The sequence below is a fragment of the Convolutriloba macropyga genome, unplaced genomic scaffold, assembly GCF_964194025.1.
Source record: "Convolutriloba macropyga unplaced genomic scaffold, txConMacr16.3 SCAFFOLD_5154, whole genome shotgun sequence".
Taxonomy (NCBI): domain Eukaryota; kingdom Metazoa; phylum Xenacoelomorpha; order Acoela; family Convolutidae; genus Convolutriloba; species Convolutriloba macropyga.
In genome coordinates this window covers 3400-18239 of record NW_027451026.1, presented here as the reverse complement: position 1 = coordinate 18239, position 14840 = coordinate 3400, and the positions used below count along the sequence as shown (strand labels likewise).

Sequence of the window (14840 nt, the reverse complement as noted above, 5' to 3'; positions counted from 1 at the left end):
ATAAACATATATAAAAATTCTGATTCAGGAAACAAAAACAAAAAGTCTTTTAGTTTTATTATATAACTTGCAAAATAAATGACCTTAAATAAAAATGAATTTGGAAAAAAGTTGATTGGTTTTTGAACACTGCTCCCCTTTCTTCTTCTTCTTCTGCAATTTTTAAATAAATTTCCTTTATCACAAATCTCATTTTGATAAAAAATCTTTAGCAATTTCTTAATGTTGCAGATTACGGTCTTATGTAAAGTCTTTTGCTGTTTTTTTGTTGTATTTTTAATGTTCTTTATATTTGTCTCAAAAAAACATTAATTGACACTCCAATTGATAGTTTATGGTTTTTTCTGGCTGTAACGATGTGTTTTGTCGACTTTAATCTGTAGAATTTCTAGTTATGACTGTGTTCAAAGTTCTTTTGTAGTCTTGAGGCCTTTTCTGCAGTAAGGAGATGTTCAATAGCTTTCCTATTGATTTGAAGTTAAATTCTGTAGTCCAGTTTCGATGAAAATTTTTGGTTGTTCTGACTTTTCAAAATAATTGTTTTAATAAATTTGTGTTCTTTTGAAAGCTTCGATTTATTTAGGAAAACTGTTGTCGTCAAATTGTAACAGTTTTTGATTAATTGTTTGTCTATGCGAGTGACTTTAAAAAAAAGATATTGAATGTTTTTATGCTTTGTTGTTTTTTGGTCTCGTGGTCTTCTAAATGGCAGGTATCATCGGCTCACCAAGGCAACTTTATTTAGTACGTTAAGTGGTTTTTGTTTGAAAAACTTTTAACTCATTAACCAATTATTTTCAAACCGTATGTGTATTTTGAAATGTTTCTTTCTCTTTCTCATTTGGCACAAATTTGAGTAGAATTTTGTATGAACAAGGCGTAACATTATGGCCGAACGCACATTATGAGTCCTCCTGTTTAATCAAGTCTCGGTAGAGTAAAACGTCTCTCTGATCACACTACGAATTTACACTCCATACACTAACAAAAACTATTTATCTTTGAACTGTTCTACGAAGTCAAATAATAATGGAAAGTAAAGCGGAAATTAGTTTCTGTTCAAAACCCGATACCCTCCACATATTATTGATAAAACTTTTTTATAGCAGGCTTTCGTTCTGTTTAATATGGCTCTTAAAATTTATTACGGATAAATTATAATACATTTTCAGGCAAAACAGCAACTACATCGAAGCAATCATATTGTTTGGCTTTCGTTTTTCGGCACAGATCAAAGTGAAAGGCAGGTCACCAGAAAAATTTAACACTAGCTTAAATTTTGTTGACAATAAGATTTAAACTGGAGGAGTAAGCTTAGAATAGTGTTCTAGGAAAAGAAATCAGATTTTCAATTTGTTTCTACAAAAAATGACACATACTTTGCTACATTTGAAAAAAAGTACAAGCTCACAGGGTAATGTTACAATAAGTAATGTTACAATAAGTAATGTAACAATACTTAGTCTAACAAAGTTATGGTAAATTGTAGAAAACCTATGCTTGAAGAAAGGGACAGTATATTGACTAGAATCAAACTTACTCAAATAGTATCTAATCGGGCAAAAGTGTATAGGTGTCTTCAACTGAAAAAAAATGAGCCACCGTTTTATCTATGAGTTCAAGGTAGGAGAAGCATTAAAATTTGACGTGTAATTTGGTAATATTTTCAAAAATTTTTGTAGTGTTCGAGGAACGGAAACTCATTTCAACAATACTAAACAATGCTGAGTGTGAGTTTTCGATAAACATTTTAAATGCGAATTAATTTTACAATGTTGAGATTTTTTGCTAACCTACAGCATAAGAGACTAGAGACTTGTGAAACGAAATAAAAAATTAAAGCAGTTCTGTAGCTATATTTTTTGAACACGTTTTTGACTATATGAGCAACACCGAAGTGCCAAACAAAACCTAAAGCTATATAAAACTTCCATCAAGCTTCCGCCAATATCCTTACTTACAATAAAGGCGCAAACGCCATAAACATAAAGCTAGGCCTATTTTGAGCAACTTTTTGCGCGCAAAAAATTTAATTAGAGCGCATCCTCATGGACCAAACACTTTTTTCCAAATCCACTATCAAATATTTTTTTTACAATAATACCACATCCAAGATTCCAGCAAAAAATGAAGACAAACATTAAAACTTAAACCTAACTTGATGTTGGTTGGATACAGAAAAAAAATTTGGTAAAATTTTTTGCGAACTGATAAAGTATGACAAAATCGATTTTTTGCACAAAATTAGGCAAATTGAAATGTGGAAAACTGATAGAAATTCGAAGGCGATATATTAATGCTCGTTATGCTTCGCAATTTCAATTGTGCTTGAATGCTTCCATTTTAAAACTATCTCGCCCCAAAAACTGCTTTGGCTCATACAGCCCAAAGTGAACTCAGATCAGTTAAGTGTCAGACCATTGTCCAGGCTCAAATTTGCCCGAAGCTTTTTCAAACAAAGTAATTTGAGCGCACCGTGCCTATGTGTGGGCGCAAAATGGTGCGATCCTAGGTCACTTCGGTCTGGACACCTTGACCTGGGTCCTTTTGATTTTTGCCAAAATATGTGCAGAGCATTATCGCGGCCCTAAAACATCGAAACGCAGATAAAACGAGTTTGGACAAGAAATGCAGGAACACAGAGATAGTACTAAGCTCACTAAAAAGGGCCTCTTATGGAAAAATTGGTTTCAGTTTTGATTTTCCGGGCCTCCCTAGTCGGGACCTGGAAATATTAAAAGACCATCCTTGACAGATTTAATGTATGAAAAGACTGTCCTCGACCGATATTAGGTATGAAATGAAATTGTCTGGATCTAATGTGATGTCCTGGACTTTGACTGGAACAAAAACATACGTCGTGGAATGTGGCTGGACAAAAAAGGTGTTCTAGAATTTGGCTGGACATAAAAAAATGTCCTGGAAATACGCTCGCGACCGTTAAAATGACTTGTTTTCAATTTCCTTCAAAGTTAAGGATAAGTAGCGCAATTGGTTAAGCACTGGGTAAGATTGGAGAAGGTGACGAGATCAAACCCATATGTTGTCGGAATTTTTCAGTTTGCCTCATTTTTGCATATGAAAAGAATTTGACTGGACTTATGGAAAGAATTAGCCTCGAATTTAACTAGGGTCCTCGACCGTGTAATTTATTTCAATATCCCCCCCACCTGGAGTTAATAGGTCTTTTGATAAATTCCAAGTATCGACTAGGAGTGTTTTGTTTCCAGACACCCGTAAACGGACATTAAACGTTATAATGATAGTTAGGAACCAGAAAAATGTCCATAAAATGAAAGATGTGCTTTTTCAGTCGGTTCAACAAATACCAATTTGGAGATCTTTTCCCTGGTGATCTATACACAATAGAAATGTGGGCAGTTAGCAAAGGGGATGAAAAGACTGCAGTTGTACGAAACTACACCTTCTCTGATTCTACATACCCCTTAGAGCCTACAATTGTGACTGAAGTAACAGTCACTGAACATTCAATTCACTTCGGATGGACCAACCCTGTCTACTTCTCGGCAAGTTCAAACACAGCACAAGACAGCAACCATTTCCAACTATCTAACGTTTCTTAATAATAATGAAAATTTCCAAACCGGTTGGCTTTCCTTTAGTCAGTAGAAACAGATTTTCTCTTTTTTCTTCTTGACTTGGGATTTTTTTTGCGTTTCTGCGCTACAAAAATAACACATGCAAAAGTTTAAAAAGTGCTGAATAGAGGCAGATGATGCTCAAAATATCTGCCTTTTAGTTCCCGGGTCGAGGTCTCACCGCCATTCAACGCAAAATTATGTAAGATAAGCGGTGAATGCGGAAAATTTTGTAAGATAAGCGGTTAATGCGTTGAAATTACATAAACGAAGCGGTGAATGTGGTGAAAAAAACTTTATCGCCTGATAGCTGTTAAATTACATAATTCCACCGCTGATTTTAGCGGTGAAATTACATAAATTCACCGCTTTGAAAAAAATTGTCCAAATTATGTAAGATAAACGGTGAATGCGATGAAATTACATAAATTCACCGCTTAACTTAATGGTGAACTTACATAATTTCACCGCTTAGAATATGCCTCGAATCGTCTTTTGTTCAACTTAAGATTTAATAGACTTAAGATTTATACATCTATTAAAAGTTAAGATACATCTATTAAAAGATTTATATATTTAAAGACGGACGGAAAAATTACCCACGAAAAATCATACATCTTTTTGAAACTTTTTTAAGCGGTGAATTATGTAATTTCACCACTAGAGTAAGCGATGAACTTACATAATTTCACTGCATTCAACAAACTTCACCGATAAAATTTGTAATTTCACCGCTTGTGTTACAAAAGTTCAACGCGTATATTTTACATAAATTCAAAACAACTGTGATAGGTTTTAGTGAGAAGTGGCGCAGTGAAAGAAAAAGTGGCTGACATGCAGGAGGTGAGAAGTTCGAAGCCATGCAAGGACGGTAATTTGAAATCAGCGGTGAATTGTGGTGAATTTTTGTAAGTTCACCGCTTACTCTAGCGGTGAACTTACATAATTTCACCACATTCACCGCATTCCACCGCAAAATTATGTACGAAATTTGCGGTGAAAAAACCAACTTTTCACCGCTTATCTTACATATTTTTCCAATTTTTCTCGACCCGGGTTGCCTATCGTGATATTATTATTTTATTTGTAATGAATAGCGAAGATTAGTATCTAATCAATCAGAGTTTTTCCTTCTATTTCAGAAAGTTTACATTTGGAACGAGCCATCAGATGGTTCATGTCCATGTCTGCTTGACGACTCCAGGTAAGGGCTCATTTTTATTGAAAAAGTTGCGAAATTGAAGAAAAAAATAAAGAAAAATTTAAAAATTGATGTAGAGTACCATAATATAATCTTCTCAAGGTAAATTCCACTGGCAAGTATCAATGTTATATATTAAATATTGATAATATTATATATCAGTATTATAGTAAATAATATAGACAGGATTAAAATTGTGGTGGAACAAAAAGGCCGTTAAACATTAGGGGTGAAAAGGCGGACACTGATGGGCCATTCATTGCTGTTAGTTTACACAGTCAAAGCTGTCCATCCTCATTAATTGTAACTCTGAAAACGGAAATTTAATGAGAAAAATGGAATCTTGTATTCTCACGTTGCTTTTCGTGCCTCTCCCCAGGCCAAGGCCTCGACTTATGAAAATACTTTAAAAGTGTAGTAAAGGGGTGCCAATATTGAATATAATTACATGGTCGAGCTTCCTAGCACAAATTGAGTTAATATCTTTTTATGGGTCGAGCTTAACTCTTTTCATAACGAAAAAAGTCCAGCTAAGGTCTTTCCATGGGTCCACCATTAGTCATTTCATAACCAACAAAGTCGAGTAAAGGTCTTTTCATTGGTTCACTAATAGTCTATTCATAAGTCTGTTTTTTTTTAAATCCGCAATTTTTCGTTTTTTTCTGCTTCTCTACATACAAAAGCAGAGCCGGAGCAAGACTAAATAGCTTTGCACCAGAGCTGTCCAATTCACGAAACAGTTTGAAAACTGCCAAAAGCCCTAAGATCTTCGTCAATTCTTAAGATAAAGAGTTATGGCAGCTCGAGTCTATTACGAAATTACTTGATTCAATCAAACCAGCTAGCTTAAGTGTATTGGTCCTAGTCCCCTTAGCCATGACGCGATTTCGGCGTGTAGAAGAGCATACACGCTGACTACGTTATATGCAAAATTGTACGGACAGTTTTGATGGCAAAAAAGCAGACTTATGAAAAGACCAATGATGGACCCACAAAATAACTCTAACTCGAAATTGTTTGCAAAAATTGTGTCGAGTTTAAGTCCAGCTCAGATGTTGGGTCGAGCTAAACTCTTTCGTGTGTTTGGGTTCAACTAAAGCCTTTTGCGAAAAATTTGAGTCGAGCTAAAGTTCAACAAAGCTGCGTCTCCACTCTCTGAAATGTTTCTGGCGAACCATCTCATATGCCGTCACTTCTCACACAGTTATATCTCATCAGCATGTCGGTTGCTGCATCTGGAATAAGTGCTAGATTGCACCACACGTTGTTTTTCCCTAGATACCTGCACTAGTTTCTTATATGCATCCTTCAGCACCCTATGGACCCTCTTCTTATCAATGCTTGCCTTTTTTTCCGCGGTTCAGACTCATTCTGTTGATCCTCCGTCTCCAGTAGTTGTATTTATATGTGTATATATAAAGAGCCATTTTGTCCGTATCATCGTAAGAAATTTTTTGATGCAAATTAGGAAGTGGGACTTTCCTGTGTAAGTAAGCAGAATCGATGCCTGTTGATCCACTTTAGTAGCAAAACATATAAGCAAAGAGAAGATGCTAGGCAGAAATAATTATATTTTTAAACAACCGAGTTTATTTTTGCAGAATCATTTCGTTTAAATATTTTATCTGTAAATCCTGTTCTGAATTTTAAAAAGAAATCTCTCTGGAGATTATAAATAGGTTACAAACATAATAGAGATAAAAAGTTTACAGGAGAAATCTTTATAGTAAAAAATTACATTTGGCAATTCAAAAGATGAATGGAATAGACATAAAAAACGGTTATATTTACTCGACAACAATGTAAGAAATCACTATGTGAGTCAATTGCTACACTTTTAGTTCATGATGAGGTAGAAGTGCATCTTTTTACGTATTGCTATAACGACAAAAAATACATTAGAAGTTAACTACTAATTTTAGGAAATGAATATTTTAAAAATCATCATCCCAAAATTGTCACATTTTGCAGGTTAAGAATTATTAAAATTTTCTAAGACTAAGGTTAGGAAAATAATGCTGTTTCTTAAGTTCTGTTTCTTAATAAGTTGTTATTCCAACAGATTCACCATTTTCAATGTGTTACCACACATTGACAATGGGAAATCTGTCAAAAAAAATATAAAAAAACATAAAAAACAACTAAATTTTCAATACAATTTTTCATCAAAAAATTAGGAAAAAACAAAAGAACATCTCTATATATATATATATAAAAAAAGAAACATTGTTATATTTTTCGTCAAATTTTTCATCACGATATCAGAAAAGAGATTTGCAGAAAAAACACAAACAAAAAAACCGGAATTTCATCTTGAAAAATTTAGAACAAAAGTCGTATAATTTTCATTGTTTTATTAGAGCACATAACGGTATTTGAAAAATCAATCATGTAGTGAATGATCGCAATACCAAGTTATGATAGAAAAAAAGGGCTTCATCACGCAATAAAACAGTATTATATTTTTCATTTTTGTGCATCAAATTATGTTCACAATTTTTATGACATTTTTTTGAAAAGAAATAATTACAATAATTCAATAAGTTTAATCTGACAATGATTATCTTTTGTCACCTTGGGAGTGAAATATTATAAGTTAAAAGTTAAATGGTAACAATGTAATTTGTTATTTGTTTTTAGTTTTTCATAACTATTTGTCCCTGTTTCCTTTAATTTTGTCGTTACAATACAACATTCTCCGCAATGTGTTTTAGAAAAATTACTAAGTAAATAAGATTTTGAATTTAAACTTGAACTAGAGAACTAAACCACACCAGATCGTTTCATACAATTAAGGAAAACCAAGATTCTTTAAGTTCCAATTAAACGTGGTGTGATTAGTGAAATTATTGAATTTCACCACTATAGTGATCGCTGAACTTACAAAAAAGCAAAGGATTTCACCGCCCTTACAAGGTTTCGAACCCTTAACTTCCTGCAGAACATCCACTTCTTTTTCCACTGCGGCATCTCTCAATAAATTCCAGTATGTTTGTTTTGAAGATAAATAAAATTCACTCTGCTTTATGTAAAGCATGCGCGGTGAATTTTTGCAAGATTTGCGATTTTCAGTGGTGAAGTGTGCGATTTTAGCGGTGAAATGTGGTGATTTTTTGTAAGTTCACAGCTGGACGTTCACAGCTGGAAGCGTTGAATTTAAGTAATTTCACCAGTAATAGGCAATTAAATTCTTTTTCACCATGTTCACCGGTGATGCCTCAAACCGGGTAGCAATACTAAATTATGACATATCTTTTTATTTAGAATAGATTTCACCTGCTCGTTTTTAAACTATTTATTTTGCAACTATTGATTTGGGTCGAGTTAAAGCCGGCAGCAATGAAATTGAGTTGAATTAAAGTGCAGCTGCAAAAAAATGAGTTGAAGTAAAGTACTGCAGGAGAAAAATGGATGGAGTTGAAGTCGAGCTGCTTTAAGATGGCCAGAGTAGTTGCAGAGACTATTTCCAAGTAATGTCCAGATGTGGATAAGGTCCAGCTGAATATTACAAAAAATCTTCAATTGAGTGGAACATGTTCTTGCCATACACATTTTGGATATTTACATGGTCTTTTCATAAGTCCAGTACTAAACCTTACTGGGACAGCCCAGGTTTTGGTCCAGACCCAAATTGAGCTATGATCAGACCCAGTCGAGCGCACACCCCTGTGTTCCCAGACCGAAAATACAGGGTCTGGAAAGCGGTTCGAGCGCACAATAGTCTGGACCATGGTCTGATTTCGGTCTGATCAGAGGTCAATTCGGTCTGGAAGGTCTGATCAGAGGTAACTTCGGTCTGGAAAGTCTGATCAGAGGTCATTTCAGTCTGCATAGTCTGATCATAGCTCAATTTGGGTCTGGACCTAAACCTGGGAGACAGTCTTTTCTAAAGTTGAGCCGGAATTGTGCACACAGGTTAGTAGTTTTAATTAAACCAAACAACCACAGATTCAAAGCAAAAAATAGTTTTGAGCAATTAACTCGCAAAAACTCTGCGCTGACTTTGTTGAAATTTGAAACACGACTAAATTTATGTCTCTATGATTGTCGTGGCCAATTTTTGTTTTAATTAATTCATGGTTCATGTTTCACCTCAATCCCCTGAGTCATCCGGAAGCCAATACTTTTTGATGAAATCGAGGAGGAAAAACATATGGAGAGTGAACAAGTAATGTATTGATGATCCTCTGTTTAAGTCCAAACGATGTGACAATTACAAATTTGATTGCTGGTGGAGAATACAACATACACATGTTAGCCGAGAGTGCATTCGGCCGAAACAGTTCTCAGTTGTCAATTGTGAGATCACTCTACACAGATGACGTCACTCTTTCTAATGCTATCACCACCCACTCATTGCAGACTAATGTTGAATTTGACTCTGGAGTTGGTTCGACAGTGGAAATGGAACTGCTGTGTCTGGACCTGCCTCTCAGCTGGAGGGACAGAAAGGCTTTTGCGTGAGTTCATTCTGAGTTAGAACAATTAGAGACCTTGTCTGGTCAAACCAGCGTTTGTTATAGTCTGGAAAGCAAATATTTAGTTGGTTTGCGAGCCTTGCCGTTCTACAATCATGATCAGCATCGCTGAAAAATTAGGTGACAGACTTTTTTTACAAATCAAGTCATTGGAAACTTAATTGGAGTTGTTCAAAGCAAAAAGATGCGCTAAAAGAGAACAGAGGCTTATATGGTTGTCCCTAAATGTCTTCCTAGTCCAACTATCACATTAATCTTCCCAGTTCATGCCTGTTGCGCTGATCTTCCAAGAGAAGAGGGTTTTTTTTAATAACAACTTTTGCAGGAGTCGCACAATTTAACCATCCTATAGCAGGACGCGGGCTAATTTTGCTAAAAAGCCTGGAAATGTTGGTGCAATACAGGAGGAATTGCTTGGCAAGATAAATAAATATTGGGAGAGTTGAATCAAAAAAAGTAAATATTTGTTTTATTCAAAGCTGTAAGAGCTTCACAGTGTTGCTTGTTGTTGGTGAGGTTCTTGCTTAATTAGACCTGTTAAACACTTTTAAATCTACAGGTGTAAAATGTTTTCAATGGGAAATTTCGATGTCGGTGAATAAAAAGAAGTCGGCAGTTGTTTTCTTTTCAATGTAATTTCAAAAGTTTTTTTCATCAATTGATCTTTTTTTTGAATGGCTACCCGAGTCGGAAAAAAGTTAATCTTGCAAGATCTTGCGAGATTCTTGCAAGACAATGTTACGTCTTGCAAGATTCTTGTAAGATTATTGCAAGATCTTGCAAGATTAAATTTTTCTTGCAAAATCTTGTAAAAATCTTGCAAGAATTAACTTTTTTGTGCAACACTCTGGCAAGAACTTGCAAGATTAGCTTTTTTGGAAGAAAAAAATTGTATCAAAAAACATTAAACAAACAAAAAAAGCGCTCGAAAATAGCCGAAAGAACCGTCCTAGGTCCTTATCCTGGGTCCTATCCTTGCAACAAAACCTTTTTGGAAACAATTGAACCTTCAACAATTGAATCTAAAAAAAATGAAAAACATCACAAAAAGAAAAAAAACTTCGAATTATCAATCTACCACATGGGATAAAGTCCTTCGCACCATTTCTTCTTTTCTTCTTTTTTTATTTTTTCTTTTTCTTCAAAATTCTTCTCTCTATCGTTCTTCGGGTGTCGTATCGGGTTGAAGAAGTCCTCGAGTGGAAATTGTCTGTTAGGTATCTCTTATGAAAATAGCTAAAAAGTGCAACAAAAGTCATTTTTCTTTGAAATTTTTTGAGTAGTTTTTTCGCATAAAACGCAATTTAATAAACTCAGAACTAGAAACAAGACAAACGCTGTCAGTACCTTGCTTTTAGCATCACAGAAAGTGATGGATGTGCCAAAAAATGTATCATAATCAAGAAAAACATGTAAACCTTGTTTGTATAGAAAACAATTCTTTTTCCTCAAAAAACTCATTGAGTCTTTCTACAAACTCTTAGAAAATATTGCAAATTATCACTGACAAAGCTAAGGGCCCGGTCAATCCACAATACAACTAAACGGACCGTTTTTCTTGTTGTCTGACATGAAATAATATGAAATTAGCAAAAAAATGCAGCAATAGTAATTTTTCTTCTCCCGGGCCAAGGTGTCAACGCTAAAAAACGCAAAATTTTGAAAGAGTCGTTTATGCCGCACAAAAGGCACGTTAATAAATCAAAACTGACAATCAAACAAATTCTGTCAGAATTTTTTGCATTCAGTAGCGCAAAAAACTCTGGATATGCCAAAAACTCATTTTTATTCATCAAATTACATGTAAAAAATTATTGCATTTTCTGACTCAAAAGCGTATCAACGATGTGTTCTATTTCAGTTGATTTTACTTTTTTCCGAATTTCAAATCGGGAAATTTTTCAAGCAAAGGTTATTCTTGTAAGTTTCTTGCAGGATTTTTGCAAGATTAACTTTTTCTTGCAAGATCTTGCAAGGTAAACTTTTTCTTGCAAGATCTTTCAACATTAACTCCGTCTTGCAAGATCTTGCAAGATAAATTTTTTTGCAAGATTCTTGCAAGATTAACTTTTGTTCTTGACTTGAATAGGGTTGGCTATCATATCGAGCTGTTCAGATTTTTACTAGGGCAGTTACCCTGATGTCAGTTTTGGAAAATTGACGGGTCAATTTTGAAAAAATATTGTTCTATATTTCTTGAGTTTAGTTTTGTTTTCAAAAGATCAAAAACTTTTTCTGCTAAATGGTTTAACTTGGAACAAATTTTGTTTGTAAGCAGCGTTGGCTAAAAAATAATTGAATATCAGTTTCCATGTTGAAATTTGTAATTATTTTTTTGCTTCTTCAACCATTTATTTCTTTTTCTTTGTTGAAAATTTTCCCTTTCCCACAATATCAATTGTTTTTTAACACTGCACTCATTTTCATTACAAGAGAGATCTCAATAGTCATGTTGCTATCTGCAATCAACAGCTTAGAGTTTTTAGCAGATCCCTCCCGGGCCGAGGTGTCAATGCTAAAAAACGCAAAATTCTGAAAGAGTCGTTTATGTCGCACAAAAGGCACGTTAATAAATCAAAACTGACAATCAAACAAACACTGTCAGAATTTTGAATTCAGTAGCGCAAAAAAACTCTGGATATGCCAAAAACTCATTGAAATTCATCAAATTACAAGCAAAAATTTAGTGCGTTTTCTGATTCAAAAGCGTACCAACGATGTGTTCTATTTCAGTTGATTTTACTTTTTTCCGAATTTCAAATCGGGAAATTTTTAAAGCAAAAAAGATATTCTTGTAAGTTTCTTGCAGGATTTTTGCAAGATTAACTTTTTCTTGCAAGATCTTGCAAGGTAAGCTTTTTCTTGCAAGATCTTTCAAGATTAACTCCAACTTGCAAGATCTTGCAAGATTAACTTTTGTTCTTGGCATGAATAGGATTGGCTATCATATCGAGCTGTTCAGATTTTTACTAGGGCAGTTACCCTGATGTCAATTTTAGAAAATTGATGCGTCAATTTTGAAAAATTGTTTCTTAAGTTTAGTTTTGTTTTCAATATATCATAATAGTTTTCTGCCAAATGGTTTAACTTGGAATATATTTTGGTTGTAAGCAGCGTTGGCTAAAACCTAATTGAACATCATTTTCCATCTTGAAATTTGTAATTAATTTTTTGCTTCTTCAACCATTTATTTCTTTTTCTTTTTTGAAAATTTTCCCTTTTCCACACTATCATTTGTATTTTAACACTGCACTCATTTTCATTACAAGTGAGATCTCAATATTCATGTTGCTATCTGAAGTCAACAGCTTATGGTTTTTAGCAGATCCCTCGCGGGCCGAGGTGTCAACGCTAAAAAAGCAAAATCATGTAAGATTGGCGTTGAATGCGTTGAATTTATGTAAGATCTACGCTCAAGCGTAGATCTTACTTAAATTCAACGCATTCAACGCTAGTCTTACATAAACTCAACGCATTTAACGCCAATCTTACATAACTTTGCGTTGAATTTTGGCGTTGATCCCTTATAATTAGCGTTGAATTTTAGAGTAGATCTTACACATTTAGTGTTGAATTTAGCCTAAATCTTACTTAAATTCAACGCATTCAACGCCAATCTTACATATTTTCCGTTGATATTTGGCGTAGATCTTACATATTTAGCGTTGAATTTTAGCGTAGATCTTACACATTTAGCGTTGAATTTAGCGTAGATCTTACATAAATTCAACGCATTCAACGCCAATCTTACCTATTTTTCGTGTAATTTTGGCTTAGATCTTACATATTCAGCGTTGAATTTTAGCGTAGATCTTACATATTTTGCGTTGAATTTTGGCGTAGATCTTACATATTTAGAGTTGAATTTTAGCGTAGATCTTACATATTTTGCTTTGACTTTAGCGTAGATCCTACATAAATTCAACGAAATCAACGCCTACCTTACTTATTTTGCGTTGAAATTTGGTGTAGGTTTTACATGTTTAGCGTTGATTTTTAGCGTAGATCTTACAAAAAATCAACGCATTCAACGCCAATAGTACATATTTTGCGTTGAATTTTTGCGTAGATCTTACATATTTAGCGTTGAATTTAGCGTAGATCTTACATAAATTCAACGCATTCAACGCCAATCTTCCCTTTTTTTGTTGAAATTTGGCGTAGATCTTACATATTTAGCGTTGAATTTTAGCGTAGATCTTACAAATTTAGCGTTGAATTTAGCGTAGATCTTACAGAAATTCAACGCATTCAACGCCGATCCTACCTATTTTGCGCTGAGTTTTGGCTTTGATCTTACATATTTGGCGTTGAAATTTTGGCGTAGATCTTACATATTTAGCGTTGAATTTAGCGTAGATCTTACATAAATTCAACGCATTCAACGCCAATCTTCCATATTCTTCGTTGAAATTTGGCGTAGATCTTACATATTTAGCGTTGAATTATAGCGTAGATCTTACATATTTTGCGTTGAATTTTGGCGTAGATCTTACATATTTAGAGTTGAATTTTAGCGTAGATCTTACATATTTAGAGTTGAATTTTAGCGTAGATCTTACATATTTTGCTTTGACTTTAGCGTAGATCCTACATAAATTCAACGAAATCAACGCCTACCTTACTTATTTTGCGTTGAAATTTGGTGTAGGTTTTACATGTTTAGCGTTGATTTTTAGCGTAGATCTTACAAAAAATCAACGCATTCAAGGCCAATAGTACATATTTTGCGTTGAATTTTTGCGTAGATCTTACATATTTAGCGTTGAATTTAGCGTAGATCTTACATAAATTCAACGCATTCAACGCCAATCTTCCCTTTTTTTGTTGAAATTTGGCGTAGATCTTACATATTTAGCGTTGAATTTTAGCGTAGATCTTACAAATTTAGCGTTGAATTTAGCGTAGATCTTACAGAAATTCAACGCATTCAACGCCGATCCTACCTATTATGCGCTGAGTTTTGGCTTAGATCTTACATATTTTGCGTTGCATTTTGGCGTAGATCTTACATATTTTGCGTTGAATTTTGACGTAGATCTTACATATTTCGCTTTGAATTTTTTCCATTCAATTTCAGACCAATTTACGATATCAAAAGTTTTCCAAGTTATTATTTTCAAAAAATCAGCTTTTTCGCTGTTTCGACCCCTTATACTTCACAGGTGAGAGAAGCGAAATCAGCAAAAAACCACTTTTCAGTGCTCTTTTATAGTGCAAAATCCATTTCAGACCATTTTACAATTTCAAAATTTTTCAATTTTTTTTTCAAAATTTTTTTTTACAGTTTCGACCCCCTACACTGCACAGGTGAGAAAAGCGTAGTCAGCAAAAAACCACTTTTCAGTGCTCTTTTATAGTGCAAAAACCATTTCAGACCATTTCACGATTTTAAAAATTTTTCAAGGTTGTATTCGAAAAATTAAATTTTTTCACTGTTTTGACCCCTATACTGCAAAGATGAAAAACGTGAAGTCAGAAAAAAATCATTTTTAGTGCTCTTTTATACTGCAAACTGCAATTCAGACCATTTTACGATTTCAAATTTTTCAACTTTATTTT

General features: G+C 34.0%; 1 protein-coding gene across 1 annotated transcript; it reads left to right on the top strand.

The window, feature by feature from the left end:
- Positions 1–3347: 3347 nt before the first annotated feature.
- Positions 3348–9260, top strand: LOC142356356 (uncharacterized; the record flags this gene model as incomplete). The annotated part of the gene is made up of 3 exons (XM_075408283.1): positions 3348–3527; positions 4742–4803; positions 8997–9260. Coding segments are annotated over exons 1-3 (482 nt in total), but the record flags the coding sequence as incomplete, so codon positions are not given.
- Positions 9261–14840: the final 5580 nt, after the last annotated feature.